This window comes from Malaclemys terrapin, chromosome 9 (assembly GCF_027887155.1).
Source record: "Malaclemys terrapin pileata isolate rMalTer1 chromosome 9, rMalTer1.hap1, whole genome shotgun sequence".
NCBI lineage: Eukaryota > Metazoa > Chordata > Testudines > Emydidae > Malaclemys > Malaclemys terrapin.
In genome coordinates this window covers 38,588,543-38,615,197 of record NC_071513.1, presented here as the reverse complement: position 1 = coordinate 38,615,197, position 26,655 = coordinate 38,588,543, and the positions used below count along the sequence as shown (strand labels likewise).

The 26,655-nt window shown below is 48.7% G+C and overlaps 2 protein-coding genes across 2 annotated transcripts; one reads left to right on the top strand and one right to left on the bottom strand.

Annotated features, from left to right (window-relative positions):
- Positions 1–4,834: 4,834 nt before the first annotated feature.
- Positions 4,835–23,122, bottom strand: ARL13A (ADP ribosylation factor like GTPase 13A). The gene is made up of 8 exons (XM_054039723.1): positions 22,960–23,122; positions 17,949–18,198; positions 16,158–16,263; positions 13,097–13,302; positions 11,931–12,024; positions 11,606–11,816; positions 8,084–8,182; positions 4,835–5,358 (listed from the first exon to the last, which is right to left on the bottom strand). Exons 1-8 carry the CDS (start codon positions 23,120–23,122, stop codon positions 5,282–5,284), a joined length of 1,206 nt encoding a protein of 401 aa, XP_053895698.1. The 3' UTR covers positions 4,835–5,281.
- Positions 23,123–24,146: 1,024 nt separating this feature from the next.
- Positions 24,147–26,121, top strand: LOC128843532 (uncharacterized). Its single transcript, XM_054040422.1, has 2 exons — positions 24,147–24,645; positions 25,636–26,121. The coding sequence occupies exons 1-2, from the start codon at positions 24,243–24,245 to the stop codon at positions 26,109–26,111; spliced, it is 879 nt and encodes a 292-aa protein (XP_053896397.1). The 5' UTR covers positions 24,147–24,242; the 3' UTR covers positions 26,112–26,121.
- The last annotated feature ends 534 nt before the right edge of the window (positions 26,122–26,655 follow it).

The window sequence follows — 26,655 nt, the reverse complement described above, 5'->3', positions numbered from 1 at the left end:
ACCTCAGCTGACAGGGTGGTGATGTGCAATCTCTAACAAAAACACCCCTGTCTCCCAAGTGTTCAACAGTCACAGGAGTCAAATAGGTGTAAAACAAAAAAAAAACAAAAACAAAAACCCAATCTGAGTCTGGCTAAAAATCCCTTCTCTTCCCTGTTGCTAAACTTTCACTCCTGTGATTTTTCTTGTTCTCTAGTTGCTAGCAGGGTGGAGAAGGCCTGAATTTCTAAAGTGAAAAAAGAAAACAGAAATCTTTTTGGAATAATTATTTCAGGGCTTTTTCATAAAGAAGCAATAAATAGCAGTAGCCCCAGTTTTTCTGCCCTCTGCAGGTCTCTGCTAAACAGGAGAAACATTTGGACTTACGGTCAGTCTGCTCCTGACTATGCGTTATCAGCCCTTGTGGGATCAGCCTTGAGGTCTCATTTACCTAAAAGGAGACAAATGCACGGACTGATGGGTGAAGACACAAATACTCAGAGGGATCCATGCTACTGGCCATTACTTACAGTCCAGTAACAAAGTCTTGTTATTTTCCGAGACATGGTCCAATGGACCCTAAAAGTAGAAAACATGAGTCAGTTGTTACTTTTCCCATCCTTCAGTGAAAACATCTTCATCCCCCTGAGCTGCTTTCACCCCATCTGGTATTCATAATAATTCACAAGCTCCAAGCTAAAGTGGCAAATGGAGGAAATCAATAGGGTGCTGTTCTTTGCCTGGCCAGATGGCCGCCTCCCTTCAAGATCCCTGTGTGCTCATTAAGTAATCCAGGCACTGGGCTAGAAGGTCAGCTCTTTTGTTGTCCAGCAGCTGGGGTTAGAGACCGCTTAGAAAACTGTGACACCCTAATCCACATGCTGAAGAGGCTATAATTACATCTAGTGCCTCCAGCCTCATTCCTGTCATTACCAGAACTACAGCTGGAATTACAACACCCCCCCCCAGTTAAGAGCTTCTTGTTATTCATTCGGTAGCTGTATAGCTCTGAAGAGCATGAATGAGACAGAATCATACACTGACTCTTTACTCTTCTCATGGTGCAGTTTGCCTTACCCTACGAAGACGCTGGAAATAAAGGCTGCTTATTACAAGAGAAAACAGGTACTTATATGACCCCCATCACTGTCTGATCTAAGTGCAAACCAATTGTTAATGGCTTTTAGACTGACAGAACCCCAGAGAGGTAGGGACATATCATCCCTATTTGACAGGCTGGTAATTGAAGCACAGGGTGGATTAAATGACTTGCCCAAGGTCACACAGGCAATCTGTGGTTGACCCAAGAATTGAACCCCTGAACTACCTGCAACCTAGTCCAGTGTTCTACCCACTAGACTATCTTTCTTACCCCCAACTAGCCTTTCACTGACAGTATTTCATCAAATCTATAATTACTGGTTAGCACACTGTTGTCTATACAGAGCTTGGCCATAGTTTATTACTATCCTCCCTGGCTGCCAATTTGGTGCAAGAGTGCAGAGTTTATATGGTACATATTGACATGTCATACCCCTGTTTTGTTTCCTCCACAGGAGATGCTGCTGTTTCAGAGTCCTCCACTCCCAGTTCAGGGGCTTCAGTGCCTGAGAAGGTGCCTGGTGTTCTGTCCACAGTTTTCTCAGAATCATGCAGCAGCACAAGCGACATTTCATCACCAACCCCAGCGACCCCTTAGAAAATTCATACCAGATGCAAAACTTGTATGTCAAAGAGAATAAATCGCATATTCAACTATTTGGGTTTGGGTGTTCGTCAGTTACTTTAGTGATTAATTGTAGATTAAATCTCATGGAGTTAAACAAACCCTAATAGAAGAAAGAGACAAATGCAGGGAAACCTAAACAAAAGGACTAGTGAGTTATTCTTTTTACAGGTGGAAGATGTCACAGCCCAGCTGCCTGCCATCCTGTCCAACCTGATGGACAGCTGGGAGTGCTGTCATGGAGGCCAGCAGACATCTCAACGTCCTCCTTCAGAGCAGCAGCAAACTTAGTGCTCCCATTCTTCGGTGACATAAGGTACCAGGAACTAACTGCTTTCCCTGGCTTGTGCCAGGTGCTAATGCACAGGGCCGGCTCCAGGCACCAGCTTAATAAGCAGGTGCTTGGGGCGGCCAAGGGAGAGGGGCGGCACCTGCGGCAATTCGGGGGCGGCAGGTCCCTCACTCCCTCTAGGAGCGAAGGACCTGCCACTGAACTGCCACCACCGATTGCGGCTTTTTTTTTTTTGCTTGGGGCGGCAGAAATGCTGGAGCCGGCCCTGCTAATGCAGTACATTTAGCTGCATTGGTAAACATAATGCTTTGTGGCTTCTGCATCAGAGAGACAGGTGCTGGTATAGCTGTGTTTGTTAGGATGAGCCCTGCTGTCATGTGTACCAGAGACAACCATGCCGTAGCCATGAGCAGTTAGATAGCCCTGATGTCATCTATTTATCAGCGGTGCAGACCCTGCCAGAATGTCTCTTGGACCCCACATCTCATCAGGCCTCAGGCACACAATTAAGAGCACGTAACCAAAGGGAATTTCAATACCCCTTTTCTTTTAACTGAGGACAGATAATGCTCCTGTTTGTCTCCCAATTAACAGGCCACTTTGAATTGCCCCAGCAGTTCTTGTTGACCAATAGGACCTGAGAACTTGTGAACATACTGTACAAACACTCTCCTGCTCGTGGAGCGCTGAGTGCACAATTCAGTTCACCTCTTTCCAGAGAGTCTGGCTCCTACCAATGTTATGGTTATGTCTATGTTAAGGCTGAGGCAGGTGAGATCAGAAGCCACGACATCCCTCCAGCATATGCAAGACCTTCCTCAAGATCTTCGCCAACCAGCTTTTGTTGGATTAACCACATAAAGCTGGAGGGGTGGTAGGGATCCTGGCACACCAAGCAGATGACCAAGCCACCTGAGCCGGCATAGTCATTTGAGAAGACGTTGGCGGCTGGTTGATCCAGTGCCTTACATCCTTGTTCATAACATAGTGGAACCACCATACGCCTTCAATATGCTGTTACTATTTCATGTCAAAAGCATCCAGCTGGTGCCTTTGCATCTCTGTGGTGGCTTCAGAGCAGGGGTGGGCAAACTATGGCCCGCGGGCCGGATCCGGACGGTCAGGGCTTTGGATCCGGCCCGTGGGATTGCCAGCCCTGTGCCGCTCCCAGAAGTGGCCAGCACCACGGCCCTGCAGCCCGCACCCCAACCCCCTGCCCTGAGCCCCCTGCCGCACCCCACACCCATCCTGCACCCCAACCCCCTGCCCTGAGCACCCTCGCACACTCTGCACCCTCTCCTGCACCCCAACCCCCTGCCACACCCCATACCCCTCCTGCACCCCAACCCCCTGCCCTGAGCCCCCGCCACACTCCATACCCCTACTGCACCCAACCCCCTGCCCTGAGCTCCCTGCCACACCCCACACCCATCCTGCACCCCGAGCCCCCTCCCACACTCTGCATCCCCTCCTGCACCCCAACCCCCTGCCCTGAGCTCCCTGCCGCACCCTGCACCCCTCCTACACCCCAACCCCCTGCCACACCCCACACCCATCCTGCACCCCGAGCCCCCTCCCGCACTCTGCATCCCCTCCTGCACCCCAACCCCGTCCTGAATCCCCTCCCACACTGCGCACCCTTCCTGCACTCCAACCCCCTACCCTGAGCCCCCTCCCACACTCTGCACCCCCTCCCGCACCCCAACACCCTGCCCTGAGCCCCCTCCTGCACCCTGCATTCTTCCTGCACCCCAACCCCCTGCCCTGAGCCCCTCCCGCACTCTGCACCCCCCACACTCCCTTCCGCACCCAAACCTCCTCCCCCAGCCCTACATTCATGGCCCTGCATACAATTTTCCCACCCAAATGTGGCCCTCATGCCAAAAAGTTTGCCCACCCCTGCTTCAGAGGTTTCAGAGCCATGCATATATATACAGCGCTGAAACGGTAACAGCTGAAAAACAAAAAACTAGTCCTCTCTGTGATGCATTTATAGTGTATGCAAGCATGTCTTAGATTCAGCCACACACTCCTGGGCTGTTATCACATCATACATGCCAATCTTATGCGCAATAATATTTCACAGGATGTGTGTGGTTATGGCTTTATGCATAAGGAGACAACAGATAAAAGATGTGTGACGATACACACGTTGGAGTCTGCAGTACACGGGAGTTGAACATGCTAGACAGGGTTATGATCCCATCCAGCCAAGCCATTTTATCCATGGAAACATTGTGGGCCAGATTCTGCCACTCTTGCTCACGCTGAGTAATGCGTTACTCCATGAATAGTCCCATTCATTTCTGTGGGATGACTCAGAGTAAAGTGCACCTCTGCCAACAGACCTTTCCCTTGTGGATTCCCACAAAAATCAATTCTCTCTCCAGTCCCACTCAACATTGACCGGCATTCACTAGGTGAACTGATCAGACAACGTGGACTCAAGTGACAGCAATATGCAGATGACACACAGCTTTACTTATCCTACGCCAGCTGGTCCCTGCAGGAGAGGACTCCAGAAACAAAGCCTCAGTTGGCATGGTTGAACATTCAGTGAGGCCCCCTCACAGGGGATCCAAAACTCCCTTCCTGATCTTGTCACTGGAAAAAAATATCTTCCAGTTGGATAATCATTCAACCTACAGCCCTGTGAAGGTAGGCCAGTATGGACACCAACTGCCCTCTTTCGGGTCCACAGATTCATCATGCACAGCCCTCTTCCCTGGCCTACTGGATGAGGGGACTTGGTCTGGTTCCCCCTATCCCACCCCAACTGGCTTACAGGGTAAGACAGTTTGAGAAAGAACATTAAGAAGAGACACAGAAAACAGGTCAGGTGTAGAAATGTTCCATTTCCTTTTATTCAGATGTTTGCATCCAGGTTGCTGGCAGAATTCTTTACACATGTGACATTTCAGCTTACACGTGTGAATCCCAGACATCCCCACAGTCCCTAGGAGGAGAATATTGGTCTTTACATTTTGAAGACTCGTTGCTTGAGACTCCACCTTTGTAGCCTACGAGCCCTGAGAATCTTGTCTCTCGAGCAAAGTTTCCATTAGGTTAGACAATCTCACTGCCTGAGCTGATACTAACTGCACATGCCCATGGCTACCCTTTGGGACTTGGGAGGTTCTGAGTGGGAGCACAGATACATTGCACCGTTAGAGAGCAACATAGAACCTCACACCAACAGCAATAACAGCACAGAACAATCTGCCATCAACTTCTCATGCCTGGTGGAGACCACATTTATGCGGTCAACAATATGGAGCTTTTCTTCAGGGAGTGATAGCAGAAGGCTGCTTCCTCCGCTCTTGCCTCATTTTCAGAGCCAGCATTGCCCTTCGATACAAGTCTGAGAGAAAATAAAAACCCATCATTAATAACAAAGGAAAGATTTTAAATCCTGCTGCTGAGCAAGACAATGAGAACCCACCAACCTCTTGGGGCAAAACTGATCACCAGCGTGCAGGACTCCTGTTCCTGGACAGTATATTATGGGCCTGATTCAAAGCCCATTAGATCAGAAGTTCTGGGCTTGATGCTGAAGTTATGGGGTGAGGTTCTCTGGCCTGTGTTATGCAGGAGGACAAACTCACTAGATGATCACAATGATCCCTTCTGGCCTTACAATCTATGTAGTCAATAGAAAGGCTCCCATTGACGTTGATGAGCTTTGGATCAGGCCCTATGACAGCATGAGACACCCCCCACCAATGATAATGCTGAGCACAGACCTTGCTTGTTTCCCAGACAACAAAGCTTACCCATAATTCATAACTCCCTATCCGCTCCTTTCTCCAGCCCCCTTCAAATAAAGAGGAGCAGGAGCAAGTCTACTTCTTTCCAGCAAGCGTAGCAAGATGCTCTAGAAAAGGAATTCATTCTGCATCAGTGGCTGGGGTAGCTTCCTGCTTGGCTCGCTGCCACCACTCACCCACACATAAGCTAGCTCTAAAGAAAGGGTAGTTTTAAGTCCAGCAAGAAGATGACTAAAGGGACTCTTTGTTCATCTAAGCAAAAACTGCCCATCTGAGCCAAAATAACCTCCAAAATCCTGTCTAATAACCTTAAAGATATTCTCCCATCCCTCGTGTGGAAAGGCCAAACAGCATTAACAATCCACGTCAGCTAATGTATGCAAAAACATCTATATCATTCACCAGCCACCATCATAAAAAAAGGCAGCTGCCTTCTTTCGGGGAGAAGTTCTCTGAGAGAGTAGACTCACTCACCCGGTGCAGACTTTTGAGATATAACTTTGGAAAATCAAATGAACTTTGTCTGACAATCCCTTGACAGCAGTCCCAGCTAAAGGTCTGAAGTATTCCCCTCCTTTCTGGACAGGCTGTCCCCTATCCCCATTCCTTTTCAGCCTCACTCTCAAGCCCTCAAATCAGACTTCACCCCTAGGAATAGAAGGCATCTGTGATGAAATACACCTCTGTAGTCACACTTGACACACTACTGTAATGATCTATGTACAAGGTATGCCTTGTAAGGCATCATTTGAAAACTCGTAATTCACTGGTCAGTATTGTCCTGATAACATACGTGTGGCAACAGTGTATGTGAAGTTATAAGATTTCCCCGTTCCAAACCCAACAGCCCCGCCCAAGCAGAAGTTGGTAAACAGGTCTGTCCTAAACAAAGGAATGTGTGCTTGCCTTAATTTGCATTTAAGCAGTAAACAGAGTCATCAAGCAGGAAGGGAAAACAAAGAAAGCTCTAACAAGTGTGAAAAAAAAACTCAGCAGGGAACATCCTTCTACATAGACTATTTCCTGGTTCTCAGCTGGAAATGTTTTTCCAAGAGGGGGACTGAAATTAATAAAAGGAGGAGAAAACACCCCCAAAGGATCCCTTTCTCCCTGCCCATCACATTCTCCGAACCTCAGAAGACAAAAGGAAACAGCCATTGGACTCTGGGGGGTGGCTCCTGACCTGAAGAGTTTGGTCAGTAATCTTGCTGAAAGTATGTGGTGAGAAATGTTGCTAGAATCTAATAGTTTGTTAAATTAGGCACTAGTAAGCATTTTATCTTTATTTTTCATGTAACTATTTCTGACTTTTATGCCTCATTATTTGTATTCACTTCAAATCTCTCTTTGTAGCTAATAAACTTGTTTTATTGTTTCATCCAATCCATTGTGTTAAAATGTCTGGGTAACTTCATTTATCATGATACGCTGATGTATATTATTCCCTTAAAGGAATAATGAACTTAATATTTGCGGACAGTCCTAGAGAGGGCCGGACAGTACAAGATGTACATTTCTGGGGGAAAGTCTGGGACTGGGAGTGTGTTGGGGTCATCCTGTAGTATAACCAGGCTGGTGAGAGCCAGGGTATGACTGGCAGGCAGCAGTTACACAACCACATCTGGGAGTGGCCTGCCTGCTGGCGGCTGGTTATGAGCACTCCAGTTGGAGGCTACGGGAGCAAGGCATGGCAAGGCACCCCAGGTTACAAGGCAGGGATGACACAGCCACTGACTAGTCTGGATTATATGCTGGTATTGCACAGTATCAGAGTTGCCTTGAACCATTGTATGTTCTCAGTATCCTCTGGGCACATCTGGCTATCCCTTTTAAACCTTGATCTCCAATACCCACCCAGATAACCATCACTGGTCAGTCTGGGACCATCCCAGGCTACAAGCTGTGCTGCAAAACAAATCAAACCAATACCTCTCACAACTCCTTGCTGACTGAACATACCATTCCCAACCATTCCTCAGGCCAGCAACAAGTTGGGGGAAGATACTGACTGCAAACAGCATTAAATAAACAAAATAAATTTGTTAGTCTCTAAGGTGCCACAAGGACTTCTCGTTCTTTTTGCTGATACAGACTATCACGGCTGCTACTCTGAAACCTGCAAAGAGGATTCCCCATGGTCAGTTTGAAATCCACCAGTAACTTGACGCAATACAAACAAGCCATAACATTTCACAAGCTTTCCTGATCCAAGAAATACAGACGATAACAGATCGAACCCTTCCCACTCTTTGCAGGAACATGGACAGCAGATGTACAGCATCCCCTCTTGCATACACACTTCACCTGGGAAATACTGACCAAAGGTACCCGAGATTCCTTCATTCTGTGGCTCCAATGAGGACTCCTGGGACTTGATTTTATTTTTAATTTTCTTCTTTTTCTTCTTTGTGCTCTGCCCTGGATTAAATGAAATGAAGTTGGATTTAACAGTGGGACACGGATTTTTTGTGGTCATTACACTAGGTGGGAAAACTTTGCCCAACAGCTTTCTGAGAACATCAGTATTTTCCTCCCCATTCTCACAGCAACACCTGCCAAGGACAGCAAAGATGTTCTGGAAAGTCTTCTCTTCCTTTCCCCCTCCCATTCTCTCTGCTCCATGAAGCTAAACTCCAATTAGCTGCTCTAAACTATCTACATTTCAAAAGTCACTGTTTAGTACTTGACAGTTCTGTGTCCAGTTATAGAGAGAGTTGATGTATTAAGGTAAGGCATGAGAGTTTTCTATGTTAAAAACATAACTTATATTTCTATTACCAGGTTTATTTCTATTACCACTCCCTATCTTCAAGGGTTAATAACACATCTGCGGGAAATGTCCTGTAATACAAAGCAGGGGTTATTGGTTTCAGACTTGTGTTTTTTAAATGCTCTTAACCAAAAAGACATCCATGGGTTTGATCTAATTTATTGGATCAAAAATCCATTTTTAAATCCACAGTACGGGTATTTCATAGGTCTTCAAACTCAATACATGTTCCAAAATATTTTATCACAAACTGTGCAGTGCATATGGAATGGGATGGTACAGGTAAATATTTTTAAAAACAGATCAAGTTTTCTATGACCTTCCAGAGAAGTGGCACTCACATGACCCTGTAGCAGCATGTCTAACCATGCTGTGAAATGTCCTGTGGCGCAGGAAATCTGCTAACCCCTGATCATGCTTGGACTTGGACTTTCAGAAAGCCTTTGATAAGGTCCCTCACCAATGGCAAAGCTAGGGTTACCATACGTCTGGTTTTTCCCGGACATGTCCGGCTTTTTGACAATCAAACCCCCGTCTGGGGGGAATTGCCAAAAAGCCGAACATGTCCGGGAAAAATAGCGGCCGGGCACTTCCCCTCCCGCGGCTGCTCTGCTCCTCCCCTGACTCAGACTTCGGATCTGTTTAAGAGCCAAGCTGTCCGAGCCAGCGCTACTGGCTATGGGCAGCCCCCTTGCCTCTGGACCCTGCGCCGCCGGAGCAGAGCAGCTGGAGCCCGGGAGAGGAAGTGCCCGGCTGGGGGCGCAGGGTCCGGAGGCAAGGGGGCTGCCCGAAGCCCGAGCGCTACCGGCTTCATGGTTTGCCGGGCAGCCTCCAGACCCTGCGCCCCCGGCTGGGCGCTTCTCCTCCCGGGATCCAGCTGCACTGGGGAAGTGCCGGCTGGGGGCACAGGGTCTGGAGGCTGCCCGGCAAACCGTGAAGCCGGTAGCGCTCGGGCAGCCCTTTTCGCGTGGCTGCGAGGGAGGAGGGGGAGTTAAGGCGGGGACTGGGCTGAGTTGGGGCGGGGCGGGGGTGGGAAAGAGGCGGGGCCAGGGCCCGTGGAGTGTCCTCTTTTTTTATTTTTTAAATATGGTAACCCTAGCAAAGCAAAGGAGCAAAGTAAGCAGTCATGGGATAAGTGGAAACGCCCTCTCATAGCTCAGTAACTGGTTAAAAATAGGAAACAAAGGGTAGGAATAAGCCATCGGTTTTCACAGTGGAGAGGTAAATAGCAGGATCACCTAGGGATCTGTATGAGAACCAGTGCTGTACAACGTATTCATAAATGACCTGGAAAAAGGGATAAATAGTGACGTGGAAAAGTTTGCAGATGATACAAAATTACTATAGATAGTTAAGTCCAAAGGAGACTGCAAAGAATTACAAAAAGGGATCTTACAAAACTGTGTGACTTCAAAAGAAAATGGCAGATGACACTCAATGTTGATAAATGCAAAGTAATGCACCTTGAAAAATGTAATACCGATGATACATACAAAATGATGGGGTCTAAATTAGCTGTTACCATTCAAGAAAGAGATCATGGAGTCATCGTGGATAGTTCTCTGAAACAATCTGCTCAAATGTGAAGAGGCAGTCAAAAAAGGTAACAATGTTAGGAGCCATTAGGAAAGGGATAGATACTAAGATAGAAAATATCATAATGTCACTATATAACTCCATGGTACGCCCACACCTTGAATATTGCATGTAGTTCTGGTTGTCCCATCTCAAAAAAGATATATTAGAATTGGAAAAGGTACAGAGAAGGGCCACAAAAATGATTAGGGATATGGAACAGCTTCCATATGAGGAGCAGTTTAAAAAAATTGGGACTGTTAAGCTTGGAAAAGAGACAACTAAGGGGGGGATGTTATAGAGGTCTATAAAATCATGACGGGTGGAGAAAGTGCATAAGGAAGTGTTATTTACCCTTTCACATAACACAAGCACTAGGAGTCACCCAATGAAATTAACAGGCAACAGGTTTAAAACAAACAAAAGGAAGTCTTTCTTCACATAATGCACAGTCAACCTGTGGCTCTCATTGCTAGGGGATGCCGTGAAGGCCAAAAGTATAACTGGATTCAAAAAATGAATTAGATAAGTTCATGGAGGATAGGTCCATCAATGGCTATTAATCAAGATGGTCAGGGACACAACCCCATGCTCTGGGTGTCCCTAAACCCCAAACTGCTAGAAATGGACTGGATGGCAGTGGATGGATCACTCAATAAATTGCCCTGTTATGTTTACTCCCTCTAAAGTATCTGGCATTGGCTGCAGTTAGATGACAGGATACTGGGATAGATGGACCATTGATCTGACCCAGTATGGCCGTTCCTATGTTTTTATGCTTAGCATGTGGCATTCAGGGGGTAACTACATACTCACTAGAGAAGAATAAGTTCTGCAGATATTTATGTCACATGGACCAGACAGTGATAGGTTCATTGGCAGGTGGCCTACACCACGGCACCCAAAGCAGGTTGAATCAGAGGTTCAAATTCCACAAAAATCCACAAAAAAAGTTCCTTAGCTATGGCAGTAAAGCCTTATAGGGATCTGCTACCACCTGTTTAGTATATTAGTGACTGCAGCACAAGGATTTCCAATTCCATGGTGTGGGAATGGGGAACAGGTACATGTACTTCTTGATACCACTGCAGGATTTGGGGGACAGGCTTAGTAGAGAAGGTCACAAACCCCAGGAGAGGGCAGGAATCAGGCCACCATCAAAACCCACCATCTAAAAATAACATGCTAGGTGAAATTCAGAGGACCCATATGATGGGAACACCCTGGATGGACCTGCTCTGATTGTTTGCAGGTTTGGTTATAAACTGGACCCACCCTGACTTGAGGTGGGTGCTGGGTTCCAGCTAAACTTTTCACACAGCCTTAGTGTTTACATGTGTGAGATGTGCTGTTCGGATTCCCCTGGCTTGAAGTGGTTTCCATCATATACAGGGTTTACAGTTTGGTTCAATGGCTCTCAGCACTCCCACTATACAAATTGTTCCAGCACCCCTGCTAGAACCTTCTTTCAGTCTGACGCCTACTAATACTGTTACCTGCTGGGAGAGGAGTTGTCCCCTGGGGGAGTGGTTTCTCCTGGCCAACTCTGTTGCTGTGGAGGAGCCCAACTGCAGCACTTGCTCTGTTCTCTCCTCCCCAAGCTTTCCCTTCCTCTTCATCAGCCATGCTCCCACACTGCACCAACCCTTTCTTCTTCACCTTCCCTTTCTTTCTCCTTCTCTTGGGTACCTTTGGGCCTTCCTCCTTCTGTGCGGAGAAGAGGTGGGGGAAGTCCATTACCAGAGGTCAGTCACTGTTTGGCAGAATAGTAACAGGAACAGCTATATTAAGGGGTGAGGAATGAGCGGAGGGGCTGGTTACCTGTGAGAGTGTGTTCTGGATGGGCTGTAATGGTTTGTACTCCCCTATCTTGGCGCTTCCTTCTTGGGAACTCTCCCTTCTGGCCAGCAACGGCCTAGGGACAGGAAAGCACAGACAAATTAATAAATTGACACACCCCTCCCCCCCGCTGCAATATTTTTCCTCCCACAGCCCTTAGCTGCAGTGTCCCCTGCTGCCTGGCTGTGGCAAGGAAGGGCACACCACCAGACAGCAGAAATTCAGAGACCAGAGCGTGGATGCCTATGAACTACAGGCCCAAATGAAATCCTGTCCCCACGCTCTTGCCCCGTTGAGGAGCTCAGAGGCGCAGGTCCTCGGATGCTGACGGAGGCCCTTAACATTCTGTAGCATCTCTCCAGCCAGCCATTCCATGGAGCCAGTCCCAGGCCTCTGCTGAGCATGTGACCAAGAGCCCCCTGTATGCCTGAAGGTGCTTCTGTTGGCTCCCAGCAGGCATCCATTACTTTCCCGCTCACAAACCTACAGCAGCCACACCTCATGCACCAGCTCTTGTTCCCTGAGGGCTTTACCAGAGGCCCCATGTACATGCCCTGCCCAAAGTTCTCTCTCCCAGTCTAGTCCGAGGGAAGCGCCTCCCCACACCCCATTGTCACCATGCCAGCTAAAATGGCCACCTCTTTCATGCTCCCAGTTTTGAATATAGCCACCCCTCCCCCCACTGGTTTGCACACACGGGCTCAGCTCTCGAGGCACCAGGGGAGATGCTGGCACAGCCCCTGCTGGGAGATGAAAGTGTGTGAGGAAGTTCGCAGCTACTCCAATATCACTAGGAATGGATTAGTTACTGCGTATCGTGAAGACCCTCTTGAGTCCTATAATTACAGAGCTCTGCGCATCACTTTTCGTTGTGGTGCAGTGTCATTCTGGAGCCGGATTCTGCTCCCATTTTCACTGGGGTAACTTCTTGGGCTTCACTGGAGTTATTCCTGACTTACACCGGTGTAAGGTAGAGGAGAAGAGTAAGAAATGTGCTAGCTCTGGGGAGGGAGGGAAGCCTTTGGCTTTGAAGAATGAATCCCCCTCTTCTAGGCTTGCTGTCTGCACCCAGATCCACAGTTGAAATACACTGATGTCAGACCAAGGGCAGGGCATGGCCCAGAATATTAACTCTCCATAGAGCAAACCTCTCCCCCCGTGTCTGGCTGTGGGCCCGCGCTGCTCTCCTGGGAGCCTCTTGCTCTCGGGGGGCTGGCTGGTCAGGGCTGTCTTGTTGTACCCGGGCACTCAGGACACTGTAGTTGATGGCAATGGTGTGCAGGAGCCAGCGGAGTCCCTGCAGGATGGTCCGGGACTGGCTTTTATGCAGACTTTTGGTTGCTGAAGATGGCTCCTGTGGGCAGAGAAAGCCCGAGTCAGCATCTGCAGCAGCATGACAGCAAAGCAGCGAGGAGGAAAGGTACCTGAACAACTGCTGAGAGCAGCTCACCACAAGGAGAAGGCCAGCTGCCTGGTTTCTACTACTGCAACCAGGGGGAAGTCCCTGTATGGCTCACTGGCACAGCGACTGCTACAGATCACAAGAGTCCCAGATCAAGGTTAGCAATAACATGCAGGACACACATCTGATTGCCCAATTAGGCTAAGGATTAAGTCAGCTCTAGTATCTGGCCATCAGGTTGCAGACCTGGGGCCGTGCCATAGATTTCTGTATCTGAGACAGAATCACCTGATCAGCAAGTTGGAGGAAACCCGCTGAGTCCTTTGACATGAGATGGCCTGGATAGGAGAGGGCTAACAGGAAATGGCTCCCTGGTTGCAAAGCATATGGAGAAGTTTCCTCTCTCCCACATAAGATCTAGAAGTGCAGAGAGACTGACAGCATTCCAGCATGCTAAACCACTCCCAGGCTGCATGGGGAATCCTGCTCCAAAACCCCCACAGGCCGCCACCAAGGACAATCTCAGCTGAAGCAGTGTTTATATCCTCTGAAGACCTCCACATAACATGGTCACACACTTGAACAGGTTCAATAGAGGGCACTGGTGACAAACACCTGCCTGTATATGATATTCCCCTTCCACCCAGTGGAATCCTAATCTCAACCTCACACTTAGCGGTCTGCTAGCTGCAAGACAGCCTGAGTGGTGTGGATTACGGTTTGGGCCTTATTTTTATTAGGCTATCATGGGTCCAATGGCCCTTCAGGAGAATTAGGGCCTACTTGGCTCACAACGACCCTGTGGGCTACACCTGAGAGCAGGCAGTGCTGCCGCTTTAGCTAATAGCAATGGAACAGCTGAGCTAGAATAGTGTAAAGCAATGGTTCTCAAAGCCGGTCCGCCGCTTGTTCAGGGAAAGCCCCTGGCGGGCTGGCTGGTTTGTTTACCTGCTGCATCTGCAGGTTCGGCCGATCACAGCAGGGCCGCCCAGAGGATTCAGGGGGCCTGGGGCAAAGCAATTTCAGGGGCCCCTTCCATTAAAAAAAGTTACAATATTATAGAATACTATATTCTCGTGGGGGCCCCTGTGGGGCCTGGGGCAAATTGCCCCACTTGTCGTCCCCCCTCCCCCCCAGCGGCCCTGTATCACGGCTCCCACTGGCTGAGGTTCACTGCTCCAGGCCAATGGGGGCTACGGGAAGGCTGGCCAGCATATCCCTCGGCCCCACGCCACTTCCCGCAGCCCCCATTGGCCTGGAGCGGTGAACCGTGGCCAGTGGGAGCCGCGATTGGCCGAACCTGTGGACGCGGCAGGTAAACAAACCGGCCCGACCCGCTAGGGGCTTTCCCTAAACAAGCGGCGGACCAGCTTTGAGAACCACTGGTGTAAAGGAAAAGTTCCTTAAACGGAAAGGTGAGAGAAGGAAGCACTTGCAAGCAAGGTGCTGCAGCTGCTGCAGGCTGGGAGGAGCCCACAGGAGGTAGAGCAGCCCTGGGTGGGGACAAGCCCTGAACAAGGGCTCAGTGTTGACAGTGACAGCCACAAGAGAACCATCAGGACCCCTGGAGAAGGGAGAAAGTGGTGGCGCTCCTGTCATTAGGCTCTGAGAAGAGAGCTGGCCTAGGCCTCCCAACCAGAGAGTCTACATGTAAACACTGGCTCCTGGGAAGGGAATAAGGAGAGAGAAGAAACCCCCAGGGAGCAGAGTAGACTCTCTTGGGCAAAGTCCCAAGTTAGGACTTAGAATGGATAGAAGAAACCCTTGGGAAGCAGGTTGGTTTGGCCCCTGTGAGAGGAGTCCTGGGACAGGGCTTGTAACTGGGAGACACCAGAGGTAACCTGCCAGAATCCCTGGGGGAGGGAGGCCACGTGGGGAATCCTGCTGGAGAAGAGGTAGATGTTAGTTTGGCCTGAGAGGGGCTGAAGAATTATGACTTTGGATTTGTTTGGACTTTTTTGTTGCCCCTGGAGGGTTTGGATTTTGACTTGGCTGGAGGGCTGAGTCACGCAAGACCTGGCGAGAGGCAGGCATCCAGTAGGAGGCACCGGGGATGAGGACCCCTTACAGCATTGTGCCTTGACACAAGGGGATGCTACAGATGGTGAGTACACCCCCCTTCATAGGCCAAATGCTTCTCAGCTGCTCCCTGTTAAATACTGGTGATGGGACACTAGATACCGAATAAATAATGTCCTTTAATGTTCTCACCAATGCTGAGGTGGTGGCATAAAATGAGGAGAAATGTTTATAATTCCCAGGGAACCTTTGCTTGTGTATCTGCCAGATTCACATCCCAGTGCCTTACTGCAGGGGTTAATGCAGAGATGCTCATGGGGCCATGCATCTTCCTCCCCTGGCACTCCCAGATGTCCTGGGAGCTGGTCCCATCACTCCCCCTACTCAACATGAGGCTCTGTATGAAGGGTCTCTCCAAAAATACTATGGCCAAATTTTTCAAAAATGGTCACTGATTTTGTGTGCCAGGAGCCCAGCTTAAGCCCCCTTAGTATGGGGGTGCAAGACTGTGGGAGCTGCAGGTGCTCAGGCCCAAGGTATCTCAAATTGGGCTCCAAGAAAATGAGCCACTCCAAAAAATCACTGGGCACTTTTGACAGTGCTGGTCTGCATGTTCCACATGCTCATGTTACCTCCCCTCTACATAATTCCCTTTGATGCTGATGGCAAAAGGCCCACAGAATAACGCGTTCTCTGGAGCCACAATTCCTGTATAAGTATGAAGATGAATGAGATCGGTGGGAATGGTGCCAACTACATCAAGCTGGTCAAGCCCTTCTCACACTTACGATGCGGCACAGTGACTTGTTTTCATTCACAAGCTTCTCCAGGGACAGGCATTCGATCAGCTCACATGGGAGGAGGGCATCAACCTTGTCCTGTTTATTGGCCAGCCTGGGAGCAATGAGAAGGGAGGAAGGAGAGAGAAGGATAAGATCTCACTGGCCAGCAGAGCCCCTACAGTAGCTCAACGTTGTCTTTCTTCAGCCTCACTCCTGATGGGGGTAGAGCCAGGTTAGTGTTGTGGGGAGCTTGTCCAGGGTGGTTGGCATGATTTGGTAACCCTGCAGTTTGAGGTTTATTCAAAGGCAACATGGCAAATTCCAAAGACAGCCAGTGAGGTTCATGTATGAGCTTGTGGGAGCTTGCAAGGGCCTGGTTCAGCCCAGACCACCACTCTGTGACCATCTGTCCCAAGCTCTGGAATGGGATCAAATAAACCCACCAAACTCAGCTGCAGAAACTCAGACAAATCTGAGGCAGCAAGAAGCTTCACTTTGGGTTTGGCAGAGTCTGGCAAAAGCCCCCAAAAGTTTCCCTAGACGCCTGGCAGGGACAGGTTTTAGTTACACAAGCTTCTTATCTCTAGAGTGGAGGGGACCATGAAAGTTTGGGATTGCTGAAGCAGAGGGATGGAATCCACAGTCTCTGTCACATGGACAGGAGAACCCCCAACTGGCTCATGGTTCCAAATGCACAATCGTGAGATTTGGGGTAGGCTTTGTTCATCCCTAACATTCACTTCACCCCAGGCCTGCTCCTGTTTGAGTCAATGGCAAAAATTACATTCACCTCAGTGGGATCAGGACTGGCCCCTCCACCTAGCCCTGAGCCTGGACCCCCACCCTTTCCTTATAACCCACTGTCATGCTCTGCCGCAGCCCCCCGCTTCACAGACTAACTGCTTTGTCCCATCCATCCCGGCAGTGCAGACACCATGCCAGTGGAACGCAAGGGACTGGTGGAGACACTATGAGATAGGACTGAGGGGCTCAGTGACAAGGGCCTATTTATTCACATGTTGCCACCAACATTTCCAGAGCAGTTCAGGATGTGCTAAGCTGAGGGAACACAAAGCCATGGTTCCAAACTGATGTGAACAGAACCGTGTGGCTGGGCTTTTCTTTCTGCATTGTGTCAGCCAGGCCCAGTTAACACTAAGCACAGAGTCCTATGGGGAGCGTACCATCACCCCAATGCTTGGCAGAGTCTCCCAGATAAGCTGCACCTGTCTCATTCCCTAAAATAACCCACCATACTACAGTAACTGCTGAATCATGTTAAAACTCAGACACCTTAAGGAGACCCAATGGCAACCAACAAGACTAAGCAGATGTACTATCTGCTCTGTGTGGGAACCCATGAACCCCTCTACTCTACTGTCTCTTCACCCAGTTTAGACTGACAGCTCCATGGAGCAGGGACCTTTTTTATGCACCTGCAACATGCCAGGCACATCTCTGTGCAATATAACTAATGATCATCACAGAGGCACCTGCGGCTCTACTCTGCAGAGAACACAAGAGAAGTGGGGTCTGCAGAACTATCCTACTTTCACTCCGTGCTGGTCTCACCTGCACTGTGCTTCTTTCTAATCACCCCACCAGCCCTAATCCAAAGGGACAATCCTCTCTTAATTCAGCTTCCTCATTCGTTCCGATCCTGGGTGCCCCTCACACATGCTGTTTCAGCACTGGTATCCCTGAATATTGCCTTTGAGGTTCCTGCCTGGATGTGCAGCAACCCCGTTTACTGGAATGGCCAAGGAGCATTTCAATGCAAGGGAGAGGTAGCCTTACAGTAACAGGGGCTTCCCTGAAATCCTAGGGTGAGCCAGAAGACGGCCCAAGGTTCTCTTGGCCTCTTCCATCCGCAGCACATCGCTGGAGTCCAGAACAAAGATAATCCCGTGAGTGTCACCGTAGTGATTACGCCATGTGCCCCGCAACCTCTGCCCCCCAGATAGGTCGATAAGGGAGACTTCAAACCGGTCCACTCTGAGTTCTGTCTGGTTAGGCTTTGTTGTGGGGAGCACCTCACACGAGAGCACTGCAGAGAGAACAGCACACACAGTAACACACATGCAGCCCCCAGACAAACACTGAACATTATTATCCCTTATAAACCCAGATATGGTTTATAGCAAGGATCCCCTGTATTAGCATTAACCCCCTTCAGCTACATTCCTGTTCTCATTTAAAGGGGATACATTGGCAATTCTGGGAAACGCCAGGACTACCTTCTCTATGGACACTCCAGGGAGTTATCTCAGGCCCTTAGCCCCTGGATTTGAAGTAGGGTGGTCCAGTGGTTAGGGCACTAGCCTGGGCCTTAGGAGACCCAGGTTCAGTTCCTTACTCTGCCACAGATGGCTAGTGTGACTCAGGTGAGTCATTTAGTTCCTCTCTGCCTCCATTCCCCATCAGTAAAATGGGGATAATGGGATGGCCCTGAAAGGATAACTGCATTACAGATTGGAAGGTAGTACAGATAGCCCAGTGATAGGGGCCAGAAAAATACTGTAGGTAGGTTAATCCTAGGACTGTGTTTGCTGTAGGCTATGGCTGTTTCAGATCCATTTCCTGTCTTAAAGTAGGTGATTCAAGCAGGGATTAAGTCAGTCTTGGTCAGCATCATGACTTTAGGTCACTGCAGCACAAACTCCTTGCTCTGTAAAAACCAACAAGGAGTCCTTGTGGCACCTTAGAGATTAACAAATTTATTTGGGCATAAGCTTTCATGGGCTAGAGCCCACTTCATCAGATGCATGAAGTGAAAAATACAGGAACAGCTATAAATACTTTGTCCTCACCCACAACTATTTCAGATTTGGGGACAATTTATACCTTCAAGTCAGCCTGACTACTATGGGTACCCGCATGGCCCCTCAGTATGCCAACATTTTTATGGACGACTTAGAACAAGCTTCCTCGGATCTCGTCCCCTTACACCCCTACTATACTTGTGCTACATTGATGACATCTTCATCATCTGGACCCATGGGAAGGAGGCCCTTGAGGAATTCCACCAAGATTTCAACAATTTCCACCCCACCATCAACCTCAGCCTGGACCAGTCCATACAAGAGGTCCACTTCCTAGACACTATAGTGCTAATAAGCGATGGGCACATAAACACCGCCCTATACCGGAAACCTACTAACCGCTATACTTACCTACATGCTTCCAGCTTTCATCCAGACCATACCACGTGATCCATTGTCTACAGCCAAGCGCTAAGATACAACTGCATTTACTCCGATCCCTCAGACAGAGACAAACACCTACAGAATCTTTATCAAGCGTTCTTAAAACTGCAATACCCACCTGGTGAAGTGAAGAAACAGATTGACAGAGCCAGAAGGGTACTGAGAAGTCACCTACTACAAGACAGGCCCAACAAAGAAAGTAACAGAACGCCACTAGCCGTCACCTATAGCCCCCAACTAAAACCTCTCCAGCGCATCATCAAGGATCTACAACCTAGCCTGAAGGACGATCCCTCACTCTCACAGACCTTTGGAGACAGGCCAGTCCTCGCCTACAGACAGCCCCCCCAACCCAAAACAAATTCTCACCAGCAACTGCACACCACACAACAAAAACACCAACCCAGGAACCAAACCCTGCTACACACCCCGGTGCCAACTCTGTCCACATATCTATTCAAGGGACACCATCATAGGACCTAACCACATCAGCCACACCATCAGGGGCTCATTCACCTCCACATCTACCAATGTGATATATGCCATCATGTGCCAGCAACGTCCCTCTGCCATGTAGCAACATCCCTCTGCCATGTACATTGGCCAAACCGGACAGTCTCTATGCAAAAGAATAAATGGACACAAATCTGACATCAGGAATCATAACATTCAAAAACCAGTAGGAGAACACTTCAATCTCACTGGTCACTCAATAACAGATCTAAAAGTGGCAATTCTTCAACAAAAAAACTTCAAAAACAGACTCCAACATGAAACTGCAGAACTGGAATTAATTTGCAAACTGGAAACCATCAGATTAGGCCTGAATAAAGACTGGGAGTAGTTGGGTCATTACAAAACCTAAACTTAAACTTAATTTCCCCATTACTAATTTCTCCCTACTGTTACTCACCCCTTCTTCAAAAAGAACAGGAGTACTTGTGGCACCTTAGAGACTAACAAATTTATTTGAGCATAAGCTTTCATGGGCTACATCCCACTTCTTCGGATGCATAAAATGGAACATATATTGAGGAGATATATATACACACATACAGAGAGCATGAACAGGTGGGAGTTGTCTTACCAACTCTGAGAGGCCAATTAAGTAAGAGAAAAAAAAACTTTTGAAGTGATAATCAAGATAGCCCAGTACAGACAGGTTGATAAGAGGTGTGAGAGTACTTACATGGGGAGATAGATTCAATGTTTGTAATGGCTCAGCCATTTATTCAAACCTAAATTGATTGTGTCTAATTTGCATATCAATTCGAGTTCAGCAGTTTCTCATTGGAGTCTGTTTTTGAAGCTTTTCTGTTGTAAAATAGCCACCCGCAGGTCTGTCATTGAATGACCAGACAGGTTAAAGTGTTCTCCCACTGGTTTTTGAGTATTATGATTCCTGATGTCAGATTTGTGTCCATTAATTCTTTTGCGTAGAGACTGTCCGGTTTGGCCAATGTACATGGCAGAGGGGCATTACTGGCACATTTGGGGGAGGGATAGCTCAGTGGTTTGAGCATTGGCCTGCTAAACCCAGGGTTGTGAGTTCAATCCTTGAGGGGGCCACTTAGGGAACTGGGGTAAAAATCTGTCTGGGGATTGGTCCTGCTTTGAGCAGGGGGTTGGACTAGATGACCTCCTGAGGTCCCTTCCAACCCTGATATTCTTCTATTCTGATGGCATATATCACATTGGTAGATGTGCAGGTGAACAAGCCCCTGATGTTATGTCTGATGTGATTAGGTCCTATGATAATAGATATGTGGACAGAGACAAGCACCTACAAGATCTCTATCAAGCATTCTTAAAACTACAATACCCACCTGCTGAAGTGAAAAAACAGATTGACAGAGCCAGATGAGTACCCAGAAGTCACCTCCTACAAGACAGGCCCAACAAAGAAAATAACAGAATACCACTAGCTGTCACCTTCAGCCCCCAACTAAAACCTCTCCAGCGCATCATCAAAGATCTACAACCTATCCTGACAGATGATCCCTCACTCTCACAGATCTTGGGAGACAGACCTGTCCTCGCTTACAGACAACCCCCCAACCTAAAGCAAATACTCACTAGCAACCACACATCACTGAACAAAAACACTAACCCAGGAACCTATCCTTGCAACAAAGCCCGATGCCAACTCTGTCCACATATCTATTCAAGTGGGATGTAGCCCAGGAAAGCTTATGCTCAAATAAATTTGTTAGTCTCTAAGGTGCCACAAGTACTCCTATTCTTTTTGCAGATACACACTAACACGGTTGCTACTCTGAAACCTGTCACACCTGCTTGTCAACTGTCTATAATGGGCCACTCTCTTACCACTTCAAAAGTTATTTTCCTCCCTTGGTATCTTGCTGTTAATTGATTTATCTCATTAGACTGACCTCACACTTGGTAAAGCAACCCCCATCCTTTCATGTATTTATACCTGCTCCTGTATTTTTCACTTCATGCATCTGATGAAGTGGGCTCTAACCCACGAAAGCTTATGCCCAAATAAATTTGTTAGTCTCTAAGGTGCCACAAGGACTCCTCGTTGCTTTTGCTGATACAGACTAACATGGCTACCACTCTGAAACCTGTCTCCTTGCTCTGTGACACCCCTGTTCAGAGACCTATCCTAAATCCTGGCAGATTTGGCCTCGGCACATGGCCTGGGGGAAGGGGGGAATAGCCCCATCCTGTCACCCTCTTTCCTACTGTGCAATGGCAGGTTAGGTTAATCCTAGCAGTATATCATGACTCTGTTGATTGTTTTAGAGTGGCCAAGTGGCTTGGCAGGAATCCCAGGGACTGAGGCCTGTCGATCTTATCCCCTAGGTTTAACCTGAGTGGATACCCCAGTACTACATTTCTGTTGCATCTGGCTGTCTAAATCCCAGTTCTGCGGAAGGGGCTGTTGTATTCCAGACACTCTGCAAGTCTAGATGCATCACGCTGTACGCCTGCATCCTGTGTAACAGCCTGATGCAGTGAATTCAGATCTCTGATGCTCAGCAGTGGCTTGGTCCTCAAGCCCCACAGAGAGTGAGTGATACAGACTGTCTGAGTCCACATTCCCTAGGCTGGACTTGGACAAACAATGTCAGCTACATAAAGTTACGTAATAGACATGAGAAAGTCAAACTCTGCTACCAGAGCATAAAGATACAATTAGGATCCAATTTTGACCTCACAGGATTATTACAATGCTGCCTCCTGCAGAGGATGGAGGGGAATAATTGGAAGCACAGAAAGATTTAGCCCCTCAGTGATGGGGAGATTTGAAGTTATTTGCAAAGAACAATAAACTCTTTGCCTCTGGCGTCATGTCAGCTCATCTGAGACTCAGGGTATGTCTACACTGCAATCAGAGGTGTGACTGAAGCACAGGTAGACACAGCAACAAAGCTGAGGTACTGCAGGTAGCAGCCTGGGCTGTGCAGCCCTGCCCAAGACCCTGCTGCTGGTGGTGGCTTCAGTCCTGCTGTTATTGGAGCTAGCTGGATCAAACCTAGCTCGGATATGTCAACACATGCTGCGCTCTCACCTCTGACAGCAGCATAGACATATCCCCAGATTCCAGCAGTAACCGGAGACAGTTAGCTCCTCACCTCTCTGTATCTCCATTATGAGGGAGGTTTTCCCTGTATTGTCCAGGCCCACGACAAGGAGGGTCACTTTCCTGATGAGGAAGAAAAACAAAGTTAGCCTGCACTGAGGAGATATTCTCCCCTCCAAGCTATGGGACTGTGGTCTCCAACTTGAAATGGTCATCACAGCTAACAGGGATTTCCCTAACCACCCCCCATGGGGGTGTTTACCCCCCACCCCCAATTTCCCCAACACCTTCCCCCCCCCCAGTTTTGTGAACTAGTTACATGCAATGTTGCCAGTTTAGTGATTGTTTGGAAATTTGAATTGAAATTAAAACATTAATACACACTTTAAAAGCATATAAAGTGTATCATAAAATTAGTGTATCTGAAAAAGTATAATAGATTTGAAAAGTATGAACATAGACTAGTTTCCTTATACAGCTGTTGTTTTTTATGACAATGTCAGTGCATTCATTTTGGTGATGTTGGCCAACCTAATAATTTCAGATTATGATTTGCAAGCAAAGTCTAAATGAGCTCTCCCTGACAGCTAGTGGTGAGCTGGGGCTGTGGGGGAAGGCTTAGGACCAGACTGTATTTACATTCACACCTAAATCTATCTAGGTATCCAGCAAACAGAGCCACGTTGCCCAAGTGATAGATTTTGGCTGGGGTTGGGTTACAAATCACTTGAAGGCAGGGTGAGGGGTAATGAAATGTTATTCTTAGGCCTGGTCTACACTAGGCGTTTATGTCGAAGTTAGCGCCGTTACATCGAATTAACCCTGCACCCGTCCACACCGCGAAGGTATTTAGTTCGACATAGAGGTCTCTTTAATTCGACTTCTGTACTCCTCCCCGACGAGGGGAGTAGCGCTAAATTCGACATGGCCATGTCGAATTAGGCTAGGTGTGGATGGAAATCGACGCTAATAGCTCCGGGAGCTATCCCACAGTGCACCACTCTGTTGACGCTCTGGACAGCAGTACGAGCTCGGATGCTCTGAACTGCCACACAGGAAAAGCCCCGGGAAAATTTGAATTTGAATTCCTTTTCCTGTCTGGCCAGTTTGAATCTCATTTCCTGTCTGGACATCGTGGCGAGCTCAGCAGCACTGGCAACAATGCAGAGCTCTCCAGCAGTGATGGCCGTGCAATCTCAGAATAGAAAGAGGGCCCCAGCATGGACTGATCGGGAAGTCTTGGATCTCATCGCTGTGTGGGGCGATGAGTCCGTGCTTTCCGAGCTGCGATCCAAAAGACGGAATGCAAAGATCTACGAGAAGATCTCTAAAGACATGGCAGAGAGAGGATACAGCCGGGATGTAACGCAGTGCCGCGTGAAAATCAAGGAGCTGAGACAAGGCTACCAGAAGACCAAAGAGGCAAACGGACGCTCCGGATCCCATCCCCAGACATCCCGTTTCTACGAGGCACTGCATTCCATCCTCGGTGCGGCCGCCACCACTACCCCACCAGTGACCGTGGACTCTGAGGATGGGATAGTGTCCACGGCTGGATCCTCGGACATGTTAGCGGACGGGGAAGATGAGGAAGGAGATGAGGAGGACGAGGCAGTCGACAGCGCTCACAACGCTGATTTCCCCGACAGCCAGGATCTCTTCATCACCCTTACAGAGATCCCCTACCAACCCTCCCCAGCCGTTACCCCGGACACAGAATCTGGGGAAGGATCAGCCAGTAAGTGTTGTAAAAATCTAAACATTTATTTGTAACAGAACAGGAATATTAACAATTTAAAAAATGGGTTTCTCATGATTAGTTTGATTAGCTTAACGGTTCAGTCATGGGCAGTGCAACTATTGAAAAAAAATCTAGCAATGTCCGGTTTTGCATGATTGTCCTGCCCAAGCTGCTCTACTGGTTAGTCACTGCTACAGCAGCTACAGTAAAATGCGGTCTATATGTCCGGGGATGGAGCAGAAATCCTCCTGTGACATCTCGAGGAAGCTCTCCTGGAGGTAATTGGAAATCCGCTGCATTAGGTTCTTGGGGAGAGCGGCCTTATTGGGTCCTCCGTAGTAGGACACGTTGCCACGCCACGAGACTATCAAGTACTCTGGAATCATTGCTCTGCACAGCATGGCGGCATACGGCCCTGGTCTTTGCAGGCTTTCCCGGAGCATTCTCTCTTTCTCGCTGTCAGAGATCCTCATGAGGGTGATGTCGCTCATGATGACCTGCTTTGAATGAGGTAGGGGAATGTTAGTGTTGGGACTGCTTTGCCGTTCCTTTACAGAACTGTAACCGCTGGTTTGCAGCCACGCGGTGGAGGCGGGAGAGGGGCAGCCGAAAGGGATCGTTCCCGGGGACAGCCGCGAGGGTGTGGGACAGGAGCAGACTTCCTGCTTGCCGAATTGCTGGCAGCAGGGACCGACATTGATTTCAATGTGAAATGAGGCCATTGCTAATATTAAAGTTTTAAGCTGCCACAAGTCTACGGCTTACCATGTCTGCCTGCAACAGAAATTCCGTTCTCCTGAGAGGCTTCTCAAATGTGCTGTAGAAGACCCCAGGCACTGAATGCGAAGGCCGAGAATTCGACCTTGTGCTGAGTGCGCATGTGATAGGTGCTGTGCATGGTCTTGTTCACAGAGAAAGACTATGTTCTTTGTTCACAACTACATTTATCTTTCTGAGGAATTCACTCCCTTTTTCCCAGTCCCACAGCCCCATCTGCGACTGTCTCACAACCTAGCCTGTCATCACACTCCCAGAGGCTAGCGCGGATTAGGCATAAGAAGAAGAGGACACGGGAGGACATGTTCTCGGAGCTTATAGCCTGCTCCAGAGCCCAGGCAGCACAGCAGACCCAGTGGCGGGAGAACTTGACCCGAATGCACCAAGCCAACATGGATCGGGAGGAGAGGTGGCATCAGGAAGACCAGCAGGCGACTCAAACCCTGCTTGGACTAATGAGGGAGCAAACGGACACGCTCCGGCGCCTTGTGGATGTTCTGCAGGAACGGAGGCAGGAGGACAGAGCCCCGCTGCAGTCCATCTCTAACCGCCCTCCCCCGCCACCAAGTCCCATACTCCCCTCACCCAAAGTGCACAGAAGGAGAGGCGGCAGAGTCCCTGCTAACTCTCACTCCACCCCTGCAGAGAGCTCGAGCAGCAGAAGGCTCTCATTCCCCAAAATTTGACAAGTTCTTTCCTTCCCGCCTGACACAAGCCCCCGTCCAAGTTTCACTTTCCCAGTTCCATGTTTGGTTGATAATAAAAAATACGTTTCTGTTAACTACTGTTTCCATCATGTTCTTTTGGAGGAGGGGGGGATAGGGGGTTGGTAATTCGACAGGACAGTCACCTTTGGCAGGGTATATAGTCGGGGGCAGGCACAGCAGCAGGGCACATACATAGTGCAGTGATGCAGTGACTAGTTACCCTGGTTAGTCTGGGAGGTTGTTTTCATGTTATGTGGTGGGGGGTGGGTTGCTCTGTGACTTTGTGGCAGGGGAGGGCAGTTACAGATCTTAAGCGGCGGTCCTTAGGCAGGATCACAGAGCCACACAGCAGGGGATCTGTAACCGTCCTCCCCCTGCCACAAAGTCACATAGACCCCCCCATACACACAGTCCCTATCAGGAGGGGTGACAGGCTCCGTTGAAACAACCATCCCACCGCAGCGGAGCCTGTCAATCCTTGAGTTTAGAAGCTGCATTCGCGCCACTACAGTACACCCGCTCC